Source organism: Tachysurus vachellii, chromosome 4 (genome assembly GCF_030014155.1).
Source record: "Tachysurus vachellii isolate PV-2020 chromosome 4, HZAU_Pvac_v1, whole genome shotgun sequence".
Lineage (NCBI taxonomy): Eukaryota > Metazoa > Chordata > Actinopteri > Siluriformes > Bagridae > Tachysurus > Tachysurus vachellii.
In genome coordinates this window covers 956,698-976,322 of record NC_083463.1, presented here as the reverse complement: position 1 = coordinate 976,322, position 19,625 = coordinate 956,698, and the positions used below count along the sequence as shown (strand labels likewise).

At 38.1% G+C, this 19,625-nt stretch overlaps 2 protein-coding genes across 3 annotated transcripts in view; both read left to right on the top strand.

Moving 5' to 3' along the window:
- The window catches only part of LOC132844065 (zinc finger protein 850-like), a 29,039-nt gene extending 18,902 nt beyond the window's left edge, over positions 1 to 10,137 (top strand). The window contains exons 4-6 of the mRNA XM_060867225.1: positions 1,214 to 1,216; positions 1,751 to 2,666; positions 9,080 to 10,137. Of these exons, the coding sequence (XP_060723208.1) occupies positions 1,214 to 1,216; positions 1,751 to 2,666; positions 9,080 to 10,005 (1,845 nt within the window). The 3' untranslated portion in view covers positions 10,006 to 10,137. The remainder of the gene's footprint in view (positions 1 to 1,213; positions 1,217 to 1,750; positions 2,667 to 9,079) is intronic.
- Positions 10,138 to 10,918: 781 nt separating this feature from the next.
- On the top strand, positions 10,919 to 19,531 carry LOC132844129 (zinc finger protein OZF-like). 2 transcript variants are annotated; one of them, XM_060867312.1, is made up of 3 exons: positions 10,919 to 11,125; positions 13,562 to 14,598; positions 17,234 to 19,530. In XM_060867312.1, exons 2-3 carry the CDS (start codon positions 13,648 to 13,650, stop codon positions 18,482 to 18,484), a joined length of 2,202 nt encoding a protein of 733 aa, XP_060723295.1. In that variant the 5' UTR covers positions 10,919 to 11,125; positions 13,562 to 13,647; the 3' UTR covers positions 18,485 to 19,530. The 2 variants fall into 2 exon arrangements, with proteins under 2 accessions (XP_060723295.1, XP_060723294.1); XM_060867311.1 differs by lacking the exons at positions 10,919 to 11,125; positions 13,562 to 14,598 and adding an exon at positions 15,754 to 15,962 and having other exon boundaries at positions 17,034 to 19,531.
- Positions 19,532 to 19,625: the final 94 nt, after the last annotated feature.

The following is a 19,625-nucleotide window of genomic DNA, read 5'->3' as shown; positions in this document are numbered from 1 at the left end:
TGCACGTAGAGAGATAATAGTGTGTTTACACACTCTGTAGTGCACGTAGAGAGATAATAGTGGTGTTTACATACTCTGTAGTGCACATAGAGAGATAATAGTGGTGTTTACACAATCTGTAGTGCACATAGAGAGATAAGTGTGTTTACACACTCTGTAGTGCACGTAGAGAGATAATAGTGTGTTTACACACTCTGTAGTGCACGTAGAGAGATAATAGTGTGTTTACCCACTATGTAGTGCACATAGAGAGATAATAGTGTGTTTACATAAAATCAATTATAAGTAAAGTTAAATATAAAATCATGACCAAAGTCTCGTCTGATTAAAGCTTCACCACGTCATTCTTAGGAGAAAAAGGAGATTTAAAAGCATTTTGATTTCCTTTGGATGATGAAAGCTGGATTATCCTTTGGTTCTGTTTGCTACAGCATCATTTTTAATGTTGTACAAGACTTTACCTCCAGTACAAAGTCAACAAAATTCTTTTTCGGACCGGATTTATTAATCAGATAAGTCTGGGGGAAAACCCTGAAAATCACTGACGTGAATCCTGACAGTCAAAGGATCAGATGATCACTGAGTTTTTCCCAGAGGAGGATGGAGAAGAACAATGACGTGGACAATCAGGTGGGAATAAAATCACAGGTGTTTCTGTACAACAGGAAATGACTCCAGGAACCAACATAAATTTAATGCCACACGAATAAGGCTAAAATATAATAATAATAATAATAATTATTATTATTATTATTATTATTATTATTATTATTATAACAACAACAACAACAACAACAACAATAATAATAACATAATAAAAATCAGTTTCCCTGTGTGACATGTTCTGACCACCAGACTACTGTGTGGATCTTTTTTACAGAAATGTATTATTTATTAATTTGCCATAGAAAGGTCAGGTGTAATTGTATAACTACAATTTTTGTCTAGTTACTTCATGTTTCCATTAAAAAGTGTGCAATTTGATTAGACTTGTAACTGCACAAGCTTGTATACTGTAAATACAGTTACTGTTCACTTTAATAGGAACACCTGTTCATGAAGGTAACTGGTCAGCCAGTAATGTGGAAGCAGCACAGTGCATGAACTCAAGCAGATAAAGGTGAAGAGCATTAGTTATTGTTCACAGCAAAAATCAATATTGGGGGAAACGTGTGATCTGTGACTTTAACTGTGGTGTGATTTTTGGTGCCAGATGGTATGGTTTGTGTATCTCAGACCTACTGATCTGGGATTTTCAGTCTACAGTCTCTAGAGTTTACCCAAACTATACCATCTGGCACCAACAATGCCACAGGTAAAGTGACAGATCACATTTCTCCCAATCTAACTGAAGTTCTTAACCTTTATCTGTGTGATTTTATGCATTGTTCTGCTGCCACATGATTAATAGATAAATGTATAAGTGAGCAGGTGGATGAGATATGAGATGTGTTCCTAATAAAGTGTTTGTTGAGTTTAGGTTTTTTATATGATTTTTCTGTTTTTAAATAAAAAACAGATGTTAAATAAATTGAAAGTTTAACATCTTATTGTCACCACAAAATACTTAGCAGTCTGTCTGGGAACAACTGTACGATGCAGTTGGGCCAGTTACCCGTGTTAGACAATCCCACTCCCAGTATGCATCACTCACATACCCTGGTTGCAGATAAGAAAGCTATTCATTAGCGCCCTTATTTTTAACTCATAAAATTAAGTAATGTGTGTTTTTTGTGTCTTTCTGATATAGATGAGCAGTGTCCTGTCGTCTTCTGCTCTCCGCTTTCCTATCAATTATAGGTTTTCCTCCACAAGGCCGTCAAAAGGTCCATCTAAGATGAAGGCAGAAGACATTAAATGTGAGCATCTTGAACCTACAGAGAGCTCCAGTAGCCAGGACTGGTCATTTGGTTCATTCCTCAGTAACTCCTCCCTCCGATTTATACAGAAAGAGATACACCAGTGCCCACAGTGTGGAAAACATTTCAGTCAAAAGAGTAATCTGAATCAACACCAGCGTATCCACTCAGGAGAGAAGCCGTATCAGTGTTCACAGTGTGGGAAGAGTTTCAATCAAAAGAGTAATCTGAAACAACACGAGCGGATCCACTCGGGCGAGAAGCCGTATCACTGCTCGGACTGCGGGATGAGTTTTACACAGAGAAGTCATCTCCAGCAGCACCAGCGCATTCACACAGGAGAGAGACCTTATCACTGTTTGGAGTGTGGGAAGAGTTTTAGTGACCAGAGTAATCTGCAACAACACCAGCGCATTCACACAGGGGAGAAACCCTTTCAGTGCTCAGCCTGTGGCATGAGTTTTACACAAAAGGGTAATCTCCAAAAGCACATGCTCTTTCACACTGGAGAAAAACCGTTTCGCTGCATGGAATGTGGCAGGAGCTTTACACAGGGAGCTGACCTTCAAGAGCACCAACATATTCACACTGGGGAAAAGCCGTATTACTGTTCAGCCTGTGGGAAGAGTTTTACCAGACACAGCAGTTTCCAGCGACACCAACACATTCACACGGGAGAGAAGCCGCATCACTGCACAGTGTGTGGGAAGGGTTTTACTAGGCTTACTAATCTACAGAGACACAAACTCCTTCACACAGCTGAGATTGAGGACATGCTGCAGTTCTCAGAAAGTGTGGAAATCAACTAGGTTCATTCTAATGGCTGATTTTGGGCCAATTGAAGAGCGAGTCTGCGGAGGGTTTTGGGCATTCCTTTCTATTCTCTAGCAGAGCAGTGCTTTTATTAACACTAAGTAACGGTAAAGTTTTATACAGTTTGAGAAGAAACCTTACTATACCATAACATTCTTTGCTCACTGAAGGAGCAGAAGAGTGTAGTATTTTAAATCTACTGGGTGCTCAGATCAGATATATTTATAATATAATATAAGTCTGATGTGGCTGCTTGTAAAATTCTACTACATCAGAAAGTTTTCCAGAGCTGAAACATTTCATATTTGCATGTATCGTGCTCATTTTAAACTGCCGCCTTCTGTGCAACGTGTCTGTACACTTGTGTATTTTGATGAAGGTATGACTGCACATCCGATTCCAATCTGAACTGATTTCATTTCGCTCCTCCGTGTACCTCCAAGATCACGATCATATCATGACATTTACGATTCGAGGAAAATACACTGCTAGGTGATCGAGGCTCTTACATTCAGACGGACTGTTTTTTACTGCTGTGATTGTGTAATGAGAGAAAAGTTAGAAAAATAACTTTTCCACATTTGTTTTCTTAAAATATATTTATGATTTCTTAACATATAGATGTGAAAGTATAATATAATACAATATAATATACACTTCTGCATTTTTTCACTGTGAGGGTTGATTATTCTTTTCTTTTATCTTGCTTATGATAAATGAATATAAATGTTAAAGTTGTTAAAGAACTGTTAAGGTGTGCGAGACTTCACGCAGGCCCAAGACACTACTGCACATCCTCTAACTGTCTACAGGTAGGTCTGAGATGCCTGAAGGGAAACATCAGGTTCACAGTGTTCTAGTGAGTTGGCCTGTTGTAGTGAGGATAGAGAGACTGTGGGAGAAGTTTGTCTTGGTGCCTCGAAGGATAATCACCTTCGGAATGGTGATGAACACCATGAGAATTGAGCTGTGAGACAGATGGAACATCTTCACCACTGCATTTAAACAAGTTCATTGTCATTTAACCAGCTAAAGTGTATATTGTGTGGTAATAGAAACACAGTGATGGATTCAAATTGTTGGATGATGTTTGATTTTGGAGCATTATGAATAAAGAGTCAAATCACTCAGATTTTGTCTTCCATTTCTCTTATTTCTGATTGCTGTGAAAACTGGAACTCATTTTTCAGTTTTTTTTGTCAGATGTTATATAACATCCTGGTTCCATCAAGAAAGGTTTGTGTGATTGTTTAAAATGGTAAAATACTTTGAAGGCAAAAAGGCAAAATAAAATGAATAATACTTCGCAATTCCTGAAACATCTATCTACCCTTTAACCCTAAGTGGGGAATGTGGTAACTCACTGGTTAAGGCTTTGGACTACTGATCAAAAGGTCATGAGTTCAAATCCCAGGTCCACCAGGCTGACACTGCTGGGCCCCTGAGCAAAACCCTTAATCCTCAATTGCTCAGCTGTATAAATGAGATGCAATTTAAGTAATGTTTTGTTAACCTGGTTCATGAGTATAACTGTCCTCCAGTAGGTGTCGCTGTGAGCGTCTCGGTCCCGTTCCTCCACACATTGACAGAAACAGAAGAAGACGTGCTGCAGTTTTTCTGATTGATGATCTGAGCTCTCCGACTCTACTAATCATCTTTACATTCAAATATTTCTGACAGGGTTTTACCTCCACAGTTCCATCTGATCCGTTGTGGTGTATTTCAGGTGCTTAACTGTGTTCTGCTGGAAAGATCAAGGTAAGTTCAACTCGGCTAACAGTGGCTGAGTCCTAAATGACTTTCTACTTCCTATGTTAGTGCACATAGGGAGAGAATAGTGTGTTTACACACTCTGTAGTGCACATAGAGAGATAATAGTGTGTTTACACACTCTGTAGTGCACATAGAGAGATAATAGTGTGTTTACACACTCTGTAGTGCACATAGAGAGATTATATTGGGTTTTGAACACTGTAGTGCACATAAAGAGATACTAGTGTGTTTACACACACTGTGGTGAACACCGAGAGATAATAGCGTGTTTACACACTCTGTAGTGCACATAGAGACATAATAGTGTGTTTACACACTCTGTAGTGCTCTGCACATAGAGAGATAATAGTGTGTTTACACACTCTGTAGTGCACTGCACATAGAGAGATAATAGTGTGTTTACACACTGTAGTGCACATAGAGAGGTAATGGTGTGTTTACACACTCTGTAGTGCACATGGAGAAATAATAGTGTGTTTACACTGTAGTGCATATATAGAGAGAATAGTGTGTTTACACACTCTGTAGTGCACATATAGAGATAATAGTGTGTTTACACACTCTGTAGTGCACGTAGAGAGATAATAGTGTGTTTACACACTCTGTAGTGTACATAGAGAGTTAATAGTGTGTTTACACACTCTGTAGTGCACACCGAGAGATAATAGTGTGTTTACACACTCTGTAGTGCACATAGAGAGATAATAGTGTGTTTACACACTCTGTAGTGTACATAGAGAGTTAATAGTGTGTTTACACACTCTGTAGTGCACATAGAGATATACTAGTGTGTTTACACACACTGTAGTGAACCCCGAGAGATAATAGTGTGTTTACACACTCTGTAGTGCACATAGAGAAATAATAGTGTGTTTATATACTCTGTAGTGCACATAGAGAGATAATAGTGGTTTTTGAACACTGTAGTGCACATAGAGAGATAATAGTGTGTTTACACACTCTGTAGTGCACATAGAGAGATAATAGTGTGTTTACACACTCTGTAGTGCACATAGAGAGATAATAGTGTGTTTACACACTCTGTAGTGCACGTAGAGAGTTAATGGTGTGTTTACACACTGTAGTGCACATAGAGAGTTAATGGTGTGTTTACACACTGTAGTGCACATGGAGAAATAATAGTGTGTTTATACACTCTGTAGTGTACATAGAGAGTTAATAGTGTGTTTACACACTCTGTAGTGCACATAGAGAGATAATAGTGTGTTTACACACTCTGCAGTGCACATAGAGAGATAATAGTGTGTTTACACACTCTGTATTGCACGTAGAGAGTTAATGGTGTGTTTACACACTGTAGTGCACATAGAGAGTTAATGGTGTGTTTACACACTGTAGTGCACATGGAGAAATAATAGTGTGTTTATACACTCTGTAGTGAACACCGAGAGATAATAGTGTGTTTACACACTCTGTAGTGCACATAGAGAGATAAGTGTGTTTACACACTCTGTAGTGCACATAGAGATATACTAGTGTGTTTACACACACTGTAGTGAACCCCGAGAGATAATAGTGTGTTTACACACTCTGTAGTGCACATAGAGAAATAATAGTGTGTTTATATACTCTGTAGTGCACATAGAGAGATAATAGTGGTTTTTGAACACTGTAGTGCACATAGAGAGATAATAGTGTGTTTACACACTCTGTAGTGCACATAGAGAGATAATAATGTGTTTACACACTCTGTAGTGCACTGCACATAGAGAGCTAATAGTGTGTTTACACACTCTGTAGTGCACATAGAGAGATAATAGTGTGTTTACACACTTTGTAGTGCACATAGAGAGATAATAGTGTGTTTACACACTCTGTAGTGCACATGGAGAAATAATAGTGTGTTTATACACTCTGTAATGCATATAGAGAGAGAATAGTGTGTTTACACACTCTGTAGTGACCTTTATATCAGGACGCATTTAGATCTCAGCCCTAATGAAACGTTACTGTGTGCAGCTTATAATTGTTGGTAAAATTGATCATTAAATGCTAATCCTATTCAAGTTTACTTTTTAAAAACTGTTTGTTTTAAATTTCTAAGTTAACTGTCTAATGTTGTTTTCATCGGTTGAAGCCTCAGCCTGAGATTCTGAAGAAGCTAAATGAACTGAGCATCGTAATATTTTACACAAACTAGTAAAGGACTTAACATTGTATCAGGGACAAGAAAACAGTCACAGTCTTATATAATGTGATGTCATCATGTACTTTCTGTTTGTTTTATTAAACACCTCTTAAACATGTGTCCTCCTCCACAGCAGCAGCTTGTCAGTAGTGTATCAATTTGCTTATCTTTTTCAGAAATGGTGGAAGTTGGAGATTTTGATGACAGACATTTTTGGAGGAGTTTATTTTCCAACTTGTTGCTGGTAACCTTTACCCTGAGATGTCAGATGTCAGTATGAACACAATTTACAAAGATGGCTCTTGTTAAAAACTCTTATGATATTCGGCTTGTTCTACAGTGTGGTGGATCTTGAATTCTGCTGTTTTATGTAAATGAGTCAAGCACTTCTAGATGCTGTCAATCACATTTCCTGTTTTGAAAGGAAAATACATCAACATACCAGAAGCATATTATTTTTTTAATCTCATTTCATCTCTAGCAAATATGACCAAATAAAATTCCTGAAAATGTTATTCGCAAAGTAGAATCTTAAACTGAATAAACTCTTTTGATTATGTCTAAATTTTGAGATGGAGATGTGGTAGCCTAGTAGTTAAGGTGCTGGACTACTGATTGGAAGGTTGCAAGCTCGAACCCCAGGTCCCCCAGGCTGCAAACACTGGGCCTCCCTGCAAGACCCTTAACCTTCAATTGCTCAGTTGTATAAAAATGTAAGTCACTCTTAATAAGGGCATCTTCCAAATGCAGTAAATGTAAATTCAAGTAAAAATTCTATTCGGTTAATTTAGCTTGTATCCTAAAGAAATCCCAGTCCCGAAAGGCTTGTGACCTTGAACTGGTGCATTTTTGATTGACATGCTCAATTGTATGAGACATCAGTTAGTGTGGTATTAAGTCTATTCAGCTTGGAATGGTGAAAGGTTTAAATGTATAAATGTAAAACCAGCAATAAGATCTAGCTACAGCCATTTCCATCTGCTTAACAAAGTCCATCACCATCTGTCCTTCATCCATCTTTCCGTAACACCAAACCTGTTCATCACCTCCTCATCACCTCTGTTCCCCTCACCAACATGCCTGTTGAAGTCACTACTCTCTCCCATCTAGAATACTTAACATCACCTCATCGAACTCACTCCAGAATCTCTTCTTCTCTTCTAACACACAGCCTATTTGTGGATCATAACCACTGACCAGATTCAACATCGCCCCTTCGATTTCTCACTTCAAACTGATGACCCTGTCTGACACTCTTTAACCTCTGAAACATTCCTCACACACTCATCCTTCAGGATCACTCCTACCTCATTTCTCTTCCCATCCACACCATAATAAAACAGTTTGTATCCCCTCCAATACTGTGTATTTTGCTTCGCTTCCACCGTGTCTCCTACACACACAGTATATTTACCTTCCTTCTCTCCATCATGTCCACCAGCCTTCTCTTTCCTCTCCTTCCTCCACCAACAGTAGTCAAATGTCCGCCGGCACCCTGTAGGTAGACAGTGCCGGTCATTGTGGAATTCACACTGATGACTCCCATGTTTTGGCACAGTTACACCGCATGCCTTTCCTGACTCAACCCTCTCTAGTTATCCAGGTTTGGGACCAGGACAGAAATCACTGGCTTGCAACCCTGCGGCTAGATTACATGACCGGGCATATTAAAGGTTCATTTAAAAAAAACAGTCTGCAAGTCTTCAGCTTTTCTAAAATATATTTTGCCTAAAATGTTTTTGAAGTATATTTTGAAATATGTAATAAAAACCCCACATATACACATTTTAAGTATTTCTAGAAAGTTTCATGGACCTCCAGTAATTATGCCACTGACCAAAAGGAGCCCACAGACCCCAGTTGAGAAACTCTACTCCATCATTAATTCTATCTGTAAGTAATCAAATTTAACTGTGAAGTGCACTTTATGTTAAAATAGTTTATGTTTTTTTAAAGAAGCCTAATGATTCAGTTGTAAGAAGAAAAATATTGAATACACATCATGCTTGGGTGAATTGCAACACAGCATCAGTTTTGGACATTTATATTTCTGAGGGATGCAGCAGTGCTACATCTTTACCATGCACTTTACACCAGAGCATGATGACTGATCCAAATCTGTAGCTCTTCATAATGGAGTATAGGAGTGCAGCAATTTCTGCTCCTTTACCAGAGTGTTCCATAATTCCCATTCTACCATCCAGCTTTTTTCATAGCATTCCATAATCCCTTTACAATTGCTCACATTTATTGATTCACCTATGTTTATAAAACAGTCATATTTATGAGAATTTTAAGTGTCTTTAAAAATAATTCATTATCACAATGCTTGTAAACTCACTCTTTGTTATAGATAGGAACTCAAAATTTTAGCTTATAAAGTGAAGCAGTAAGATTTATTTGTTAAAATTGAACTATTCTTCATCTGTGCTTTTATTATTCAGATTCGAATGGTTTCCTGCATCACCTGCTTCCTTCTTCTAAGCACATCTTCTAGCTAGGATGAAGTCAAATGAGATTAATTGTGAGATTTTGGATCCCACAGTAAGCTCCAGTAGTCACCAAAGTTCATCTTGTTCTTTCCACATGAACCCTTCTGATGGCCGAATGCAAACAGAATTGTACCACTGCTCCCAGTGTGGGAAGCGTTTTGGTAAAAAGACTAATCTCAAACAACACCAGCGGATTCATACAGGGGAGAAGCCGTATCAGTGCTCGTACTGTGGGATGAGGTTCACACAAAGGGGGAATCTGCAACAACACCAGCGCATTCACAAAGGAGAAAAGCTGTATCACTGCTCACAGTGTGGGAAGAATTTCACTCAGAAGGGTCATCTCCAGCGACACCAGCGAATTCACACAGGAGAGAAGCCATATCAGTGTTCACAGTGTGGGAAGTGTTTTACTGAGAACAATAAGCTCATAAAACACCAGCGGATTCATTCAGGAGAGAAGCCGTATCAGTGCTCGGACTGCGGGATGAGTTTTAATGAAAAGAGTAATCTGCAATTACACCTGCTGATTCACACAGGAAATAAACCCTATTACTGTTTAGAGTGTGGGAAGAGTTATACACAAAAAACTGCTCTCAGAGTTCACCAACGCACTCATACTGGGCAAAAACCCTATTTCTGTTCTCAGTGTGGGAAGAATTTTACTACACATAGCAGCTTCCAGCAACATCAGCGCGTTCACACGGGAGAGAAGCCGTACCACTGTTTACAGTGTGAGAAGAGATTTAGTAACCAGAGTAATCTGCGAAGACACCAGCGCACTCACACGGGAGAGAAGACCCATCAGTGCTCAGAGTGTGAGAAGAGTTTTAGTAACCAGAGTAATCTGCAGCGACACAAACACATTCACAAAGCCGAAGACATGGTGCAGTTCTCAGAAACAATGTTTAGAAATTAAGTCATTCTGCTCTACATGCTTATTTAGGGTCTTGGATGTACTTATTTTTTTGCCGTTCACTACGTGAAACAGTGATGTTTTCAATGCTATGAAATTACAATCTTTTAAACAGTAAAATATTATTCCAAAGCATTACTGGACTCTCACTAGGTGATTGTAGTGTTTAACTGCTATGCTCATGTTTGACTTACATTTGAAAGACATCATCAAAATCATATGCATTTGCAAGGAGAAAATTGTCAAAGTGTTGTTGAATGATTTCTATACTTTTGTATAGCCATAAACTAAAATATGTTACATTAATCAAAATTACATTATTTAATCAGAGTTGCCAGAGTGTGAATATCTCAGTCATGCCAGTCAGTTATATGACTACTGTAACACTACAATAGATTTAATTATGAAAATTTGTTTATATTTTGGCCAATTGTATGATGAATTCATTTATTTCAACCAGGAAAGAATTTATAAACCCAACTTTAGACACAATATTTTATAATGTTAATTGTTATTCAACAATCTGGTCCAGCGAGAATAGTATGAGATGCAGATAACTATAATAAAGTGGACAGTGAATGTAGTTGCATAATTAGTTTGCGTAGTCATATTATTATTAAATCTCTTTTAAATATACTGAAGCCTGAAATTATATTGAGATTAAAACTAAATACTGACGACTAATTCATTATTACTGATTTTATTTGGTCTGTGTAAATTAATATGATCCAGTTCTCTGATACATGCTGTCTATCTGGGGCTACATTAATAAAACAGATTTATGTTGTTAATATGATTAGGACAGATTTACTGTCCGCATTCTTACAAGTGTGTAATATTGTTTAATTTAGTTTATTTTTCTTTGCCAACTTTGTTACCTGGTTCATGAGTATAACTGTCCTCCAGTAGGTGTCGCTGTGAGCGTCTCGGTCCCGTTCCTCCACACATTGACAGAAACAGAAGAAGACGTGCTGCAGTTTTTCTGATTGATGATCTGAGCTCTCCGACTCTACTAATCATCTTTACATTCAAATATTTCTGACAGGGTTTTACCTCCACAGTTCCATCTGATCCGTTGTGGTGTATTTCAGGTGCTTAACTGTGTTCTGCTGGAAAGATCAAGGTAAGTTCAACTCGGCTAACAGTGGCTGAGTCCTAAATGACTTTCTACTTCCTATGTTAGTGCACTACAGGGGAGATAATAGTGTGTTTACACACTCTGTAGTGCACATAGAGAGATAATAGTGTGTTTACACACTCTGTAGTGCACATAGAGAGATAATAGTGTGTTTACACACTCTGTAGTGCACATAGAGAGATAATAGTGTGTTTACACACTCTGTAGTGCACATAGAGAGATAATAGTGTGTTTACACACTCTGTAGTGCACTACAGGGGAGATAATAGTGTGTTTACACACTCTGTAGTGCACATAGAGAGAGAATAGTGTGTTTACACACTCTGTAGTGCACATAGAGAGATAATAGTGTGTTTACACACTCTGTAGTGCACAGAGAGATAAGTGTTTTTATACACTCTGTAGTGCACATAGAGAGATAATAGTGTGTTTACACACTCTGTAGTGCACATAGAGAGAGAATAGTGTGTTTACACACACTGTAGTGAACATAGAGAGATAATAGTGTGTTTATACACTAGTGTACAGAGAGAGATAATAGTGTTTTTATACACTCTGTAGTGCACAGAGAGAGATAATAGTGTGTTTACACACTCTGTAGTGCACAGAGAGAGATAATAGTGTGTTTACACACTCTGTAGTGCACATAGAGAGATAATAGTGTGTTTACAAACTCTGTAGTGCACATAGAGAGATAATAGTGTGTTTACACTCTGTAGTGCACATAGAGAGATAATAGTGTGTTTACACATTATGTAGTGCACATAGAGAGATAATAGTGTGTTTACACACTGTAGTGCACACAGAGAGATAATAGTGCACATAGAGATATAATAGTGTGTTTACACACTCTGTAGTGCACATAGAGCGATAATAGTGTGTTTACACTCTGTAGTGCACATAGAGAGATAATAGTGTGTTTACACATTCTGTAGTGCACATAGAGAGATAATAGTGGGTTTACACACTTTGTAGTGCACATAGAGAGATAATAGTGTGTTTACACACTTTGTAGTGCACATAGAGAGATAATAGTGTGTTTACACACTCTGTAGTGCACACAGAGAGATAATAGTGTGTTTACACACTCTGTAGTGCACATAGAGCGATAATAGTGTGTTTACACTCTGTAGTGCACATAGAGAGATAATAGTGTGTTTACACATTCTGTAGTGCACATAGAGAAATAATAGTGTGTTTACACACTGTAGTGCACATAGAGAGATAATAGTGTGTTTACACATTCTGTAGTGCACATAGAGAAATAATAGTGTGTTTACACACTGTAGTGCACATAGAGAGATAATAGTGTGTTTACACACTGTAGTGCACATAGAGAGATAATAGTGTGTTTACACACACTGTAGTGCACATAGAGAGATAATAGTGTGTTTACACACTCTGTAGTGCACATAGAGAGATAATAGTGTGTTTACACTCTAGTGCACATAGAGAGATAAGTGTGTTTACACATTCTGTAGTGCACATAGAGAGATAATAGTGGGTTTACACACTTTGTAGTGCACATAGAGAGATAATAGTGTGTTTACACACTCTGTAGTGCACATAGAGAAATAATAGTGTGTTTACACACTTTGTAGTGCACTACACAGAAGAGGTAATAGTGGTGTTTACACACTCTGTAGTGACCTTTCATATACAATCAGGACTCATTTAGTATTCACCCCTAATAAAACATTACAATGTGTGCAACTAATAATTGTTTGCTTGATTTTATACTTTATTGATGTTAACCACAAGCACCCATTAAAGTTTATTTGGGAAAAGGTTGCAAATTCAGGTGCATCTCATGCTACAAATAGGGGAAAAAAGATGACATGATTGGTACAATATTTGCTGCACTGATTTGGATTGGGATACAAGACTGCAAATTAAACAGTAGAGGGTTTTGGTATGGTGGCTTTAAGTTATTTCAGTTTGCCACTGGCTTTTGTACATTTAATCTATGTTGACGAGATCATATTACACTATGGACTGCTATTTACCTAGCTAGCAGTCACTGAGTTATGATTGGTTAGAATGTGGGCATCTTGTATAACTATAACCCAGATTCAGAAAAAATAAAGAATTTGACCCTGAGCTTGGAAAATCAGGTAGGTTCCTGGCCTGGCCCGCCCTGTGACAGGGCCATCACCTCATGAAACTCAGATTTGGTGGACTACATCATCATTTGAAGACAGCATACTTCAGACAGTGTGGCTTTCCAGACTAAATTGTAAAATGCAAAAAATGAAAGGGGAACAAATGCATGTTAAACTGAAATTAAATAGAATTTTTGTTCTTTCATTTGACTTTTAGTGTTGCTCTAACATGTGGATTATAAAAGTAAGCAATGTGGTGTATTTATTTAAAAAAAAAAAAAATTTACTCATTGGCCATTGTTGCCTCTTTCTGATCCAGGCACATGTGCCGTCCTGCTGCAAGTCTTCTTTTGCTGTCCTCTTTCCTACACATCTTTTGTTTTACCTTTAAAAGAACATCAAAAGATGAATTCAGAAGAAATTAAATGTGAGAATCTGGAACCTACAGAAAGCTTCAGTAGTCAGCAAAGTTCATCTGATACTTTTAACACCAACACCTCTCAGAGCAAAAAGAAAATACACAGCTGCTCTCAGTGCGGGAAAAGTTTCAGTCAGAAGAGTTATCTCACAACCCACCAGCGGATTCACACCGGAGAAAGGCCGTATGAGTGTTCACACTGTGGGAAATCTTTCAACCTGAGCAGTATTCTCAGAAAACACCTGCGGACTCACACAGGAGAGAAACCGTATCAGTGCTCACAGTGTGGGAAGTGTTTCAGCCTCAGGAACACTCTGAAAAGACACCAGCGAATCCACACAGGAGAGAAGCCGTATCAGTGCTCACAGTGTGGAAAGAGTTTCACTGAGAGAGGTAGTCTCAGACAACATCAGCGAATTCACACAGGCGAGAAGCCGTACGGCTGCCCAGAGTGCGGGAAAACATTTTCAGTCCAGGGTAGTCTCCAGCATCACCAGCGCATTCACACTAAAGATAAACCATATCAATGTTCAGAATGTGGGAAGACTTTTAGAAAAGCAGCCCATCTCCAAGCACACCAACATGTTCACTCTGGAGAGAAGCCATTTTATTGTTCAGTATGTTGGAAAGGTTTTAGTAGGCACGGTTGTTTCCTGCGACATCAGCTCATTCACACAGGAGAGAAGCCGTATCAGTGTCCCCAGTGTGGTAGACGTTTTAGGAGGCGTTGTCATTTACAGCGTCACCAACACCTACACACTGACGATAAACCATTTCATTGTTTAGAATGTGGGAGGAGTTTTAGAGTAGAACCTGATCTCCAAACACATCAACATGCTCACACAAGAGAGAAGCCATATCAGTGCTCACTGTGTGGGAAAAGGTTTAGGAACCGTAGTCATTTTCAACGACACCAGCGCGTTCACTCCTCAGAGAATGTGGACATGTGGCGATTCTCATCAAGTCATGTGGGAATGAGCTAAATGTGTTCCATCCTGGTGCAGTCAGTTTTAGACAGCTCAATTAATTAATTAATTCATTTATTTATTTATTTATTAGTTTGGTTTTTTTTTGGGGGGGAAGGGGGGTCAAATTCAAGATTCAAAATTAATTATTATGGAGAAGTTTGTATATGATTTGTTGTTCTCAACAGGGGCTGCAGAGTGTTAATCACAAGTAAACTGACCTTTCAGAAAATTAAAGTTGGGAAAGTATTTTTCAAACATGCCAATTTATCTGATTTTTGTTCTTCACTTTTTCTTCACTCTATGCTGACATCACCTACACACCGTGATCGTGCACACACCCATCAGTGTTTCCTGTATTATGAGAGTGATAAATCTTTGTCATGTCTGCTGATTGGTCTATTTTTTTTTAGATTTTTCATGAATCGTTTGTCATTTCTTTCTATTTTTATTAATGCACCTTGTTCTGCAGTAGTGATCCAACTGAATCTACTGTTCCTGTGCTACAAACCATTCTATGGATGGAGCAGCCATAGTGTAGTGTTAAGCAGTAGTTCTCATATATAATATTTTAAAATTCTACGTACACCTGGTAAAAGTGCAGATTTTTGTGAGTAAATAATTGAAACCATGTAAATCATGTTTGATTTTTTTCCAGCTTCTGGTGTAGTGTTCAACAAAATGTGGAAAAACTAATGGAAAGGTTTTTGGAAAATAAAATGTGGTTGCATAAGTATACACACCCTTTTATACATGGGTAATTGACTGTGCTTAGAATTAACCAATAATGAATAAACTTGTGTTCAAAAGTAATTATCATGCAGCTGTCCTCAATGATTTGATTTGCCTGTCCGTAAATAAAGACAAGCATTTTCAGTAGTGTTTCCTTGACATTTTCCAGTCTGCACCATCCAGTCAGAAGGGTTCTGATTAATATGATCCAGTGTTCCAATACATGCTGGCTATCTGAGGCTACATTAAAAACTCAGATTTATGTCGTTATGGTGATTACCATCTTTACTGTCCGAGGAATAAACAGTGTTTCAGTACTTAATTCTATCATTTACAAATTTTTCACTTTCCATTTGTTACCTGGTTCATGAGTATAACTGTCCTCCAGTAGGTGTCGCTGTGAGCGTCTCGGTCCCGTTCCTCCACACATTGACAGAAACAGAAGAAGACGTGCTGCAGTTTTTCTGATTGATGATCTGAGCTCTCCGACTCTACTAATCATCTTTACATTCAAATATTTCTGACAGGGTTTTACCTCCACAGTTCCATCTGATCCGTTGTGGTGTATTTCAGGTGCTTAACTGTGTTCTGCTGGAAAGATCAAGGTAAGTTCAACTCGGCTAACAGTGGCTGAGTCCTAAGTGACTTTCTACTTCCTATGTTAGTGCACTACAGGGGAGATAATAGTGTGTTTACACACTCTGTAGTGCACATAGAGAGATAATAGTGTGTTTACACACTCTGTAGTGCACATAGAGAGATAATAGTGTGTTTACACACTCTGTAGTGCACTACAGGGGAGATAATAGTGTGTTTACACACTCTGTAGTGCACATAGAGAGAGAATAGTGTGTTTACACACTCTGTAGTGCACATAGAGAGATAATAGTGTGTTTACACACTCTGTAGTGCACAGAGAGATAAGTGTTTTTATACACTCTGTAGTGCACATAGAGAGATAATAGTGTGTTTACACACTCTGTAGTGCACATAGAGAGAGAATAGTGTGTTTACACACACTGTAGTGAACATAGAGAGATAATAGTGTGTTTATACACTAGTGTACAGAGAGAGATAATAGTGTTTTTATACACTCTGTAGTGCACAGAGAGAGATAATAGTGTGTTTACACACTCTGTAGTGCACAGAGAGAGATAATAGTGTGTTTACACACTCTGTAGTGCACATAGAGAGATAATAGTGTGTTTACACACTCTCAAATGAAATCAAATAAAAAAGGAATGCAGATTGGGATCAAACAAATAAAACCACAAGGAGGTAGATAAATAAAGTAAGAACTATATAAGAACTATAGAAAATATGAAAATATATGTGAAAAATAGTGTATATACATAAATGTGTTTTTATGATTGTCCATAAAGTGTCCATGTGCAGTATGGTGTGTATAAAGTGGCACTGTGCTGTGCAAGTCCAGAGTTAATATACAAGTCTCTGTAGGTCACATAGAGAGATCATTTTATATAATCTCATTTCCCTGAGCGCCTTTCTGGAAATAGTGGAAATACTGCATCACTCCACTCCGTTCTCACATACTCTGTCAAGCACAAAACCTGTTGTGTTTTATTTTGTAAAATTAAATTTATAATAATTAAAATTGATGGTGAAATAATTTACAAATATTAAACCATTAACAATTTTTCCTATTTCTGGTCCAGAGATATGAGTGGTTTCCTGCTTTCTCCTGCTATCTGGTTTCCTACACAGAATACAGTTATTTCTGCAATAACCATCAGATCCAATTAGGATGAACTCAGTTGATATTAAATATAAACGTTTGGAATCTACAGAGAGCTCCAAGAGTCATCAAAGCTCATCTGCTTCTTTTTACACTAAGACACCTTACAGACAAGTGCAGAATGAAATTCACCACTGCTCACAATGTGGGAAGATTTTCAGTCAGAAGAGCACTCTCAAAGAACACCAGCAAATTCACACAGGCGAGAAACCGTATCAATGTTCTCAGTGCGGGAAACGCTTCAATCAAAAGAGTGCTCTAAAAAAACACCAGTGTACTCACTCTGGACACAAGCCGTATCACTGCACAAACTGTGAAAAAAGTTTCAGCCAGATGAGTACTCTCAAAGAACACCAGCGGATTCACACAGGAGAAAAGCCATATAGATGTTTACAGTGTGGGAAAAGTTTCAGTCAAAATGGGAATCTCAGAAAACACCAGCGGATTCACTCTGGAGAGAAGCCATATCAGTGCTCACAGTGCGGAAAGAGCTTCATTAGCCAGAGTGACCTCCAGCGACACCAACGCATTCACTCAGGGGAGAAGCTGTATCAGTGTTTGCAGTGTGAGAAAAGTTTTATTGAGAGCGGTAATCTTATAAAGCACCAGCGAGTTCACACAGGAGAGAAACCGTATCACTGCTCACACTGTGGGAAGTGTTTTACACAAAAGAGTAACCTCCAAAAACACCTGCGCATTCACACAGGAGATAAACCCTATTACTGCTTAGAATGCGGAAAGAGTTTTACTCAAGGAACCGATCTCCAAATACACCAGCGCGTTCACACAGGGGAGAAGCCGTATCACTGCTCACTGTGTGGGAAAAATTTTACCAGCCAGAGCAATCTTTTGCGCCATCGACGCATTCACACAGGAGAGAAGCCGTATCAGTGCTCGCAGTGTGAGAAGAGTTTTATTGAGAGAGGTATTCTCATACAGCACCTGCGAATTCACACAGGAGAAAAACCTTATCAGTGCTCACAGTGTGGAATGAGTTTCACACAAAGGGGTAATCTCCGAAAACACCTACACGTTCACACTGGGGAAAAGCCGTACAAGTGCTTAGAATGTGGGAAAAGTTTTATACAGGGAGCTGATCTCCAAGTTCACCAACACATTCACACAGGGGAGAAGCCCTATTACTGTTCAGCATGTGGGAAGAGTTTTACTAGACATAGCAGTTTCCAACGACATCAGCGCATTCACACTGGAGAGAAACCGCATCATTGCTTGGATTGTGGGAAGAGTTTCGTTGAGAAAAGTAAGCTCCTAAAACACCAAAGAATTCATACAGTGGAGAATTTTAGTCAACATCGTAATCCACATGAACATGTTCACACCACAGAGATCGAGGACATTCCACAGTACTAATCATGGGTCAAATGGAACCTTTAAAAGGTTTTATACATTCTTTATACATTGCATGTTCCTTCTTTGCTGGAGGAGGTTATGGGGGTTTATCTTTATGAAATTATGAAACTTCATACAGTGTGGAAATGAACAGTGTAAGTATTCCAAAGCATTTCAACTTCACTAATCAAATGACCACATGTATTTTATATTTTATTCTTATTTCATGGGCACTTTTTTTGAAAGTATTAATAGTGTAAAACTGGCAATATCAATTCTATACTTTAATTGTTGCAATTCCAAGACGGAATGCTCTAATAGTTGTTACACATTTAGAGCACTGTGGACTGAAAGAAATTATATACATTAAAAAGTGGAATTTGGTTAGGTATGTGAATATTTGTTTAGAAATAATTGTTGAATAAAATGTCCACCCCCCTTTACTGCCCCACCCCCATGTCTGAGAAGCCAATTTTTTGTGAACCTAATTTAGGAAAGGTCAAATACTGTGCCCTTATTTCCATAGTGAGATGAACATTTGGGCTAACCCTCTGGCCTTTTTCTCTTTTTCATGTTTCTCATTCCTCTCAACTAAATAATATACACTTTTGGTCTTTGATTAAAATAAAGCAGTAGTTTTTGAAACATTCCTCAAATGCCACACAGCCAAATGAAACAATGATGTGAATTCTCAATTCATTGCATGTCACTTTTTATTAAAACCTACAACTTATCAGATTTATTACTTTCAACAATGAGGTATCTTCAATTATCAAAAAATTTGTGGATTTTTTAATTTCTTGTAAGCTTACGCACACAAACACACTTTAAAAGGGCTTAGGACCGTTTTAAGTGACACAGAGGAACATTCACACTACCTGGATGTTTCAGGTAAACATGCTCTTGACATTTGAGATACTACAAGAAATAAATAAGACGACCTTCCTGTCCTGATTTAGGACAAGCGTCATAAATTAATGCTTGTTGCTTTTTTTTAAGAGCTTGACAAATTGACCAACTGTAAGTATAAACTGTTGCACAACATATGCATAGATGTGCTACATACTTAAGTATTTCTTGTTAACATTAATTATATTCTGGTATATTTGGGGTTCTTATCACTGGTGAGAATGCATTTTATTTATTTTTGTTTTATATTGTT

Coding starts and splice junctions, on each gene's coding strand:
- LOC132844129 (XM_060867312.1), top strand. CDS start 13,648: ATGAATTCAGAAGAAATTAAATGTGAGAATCTGGAACCTACAGAAAGC. Junction 14,599..17,233: donor GCGTTCACTCCTCAGAGAAT/GTGGACATGTGG, acceptor AGACAAGTGCAG/AATGAAATTCACCACTGCTC.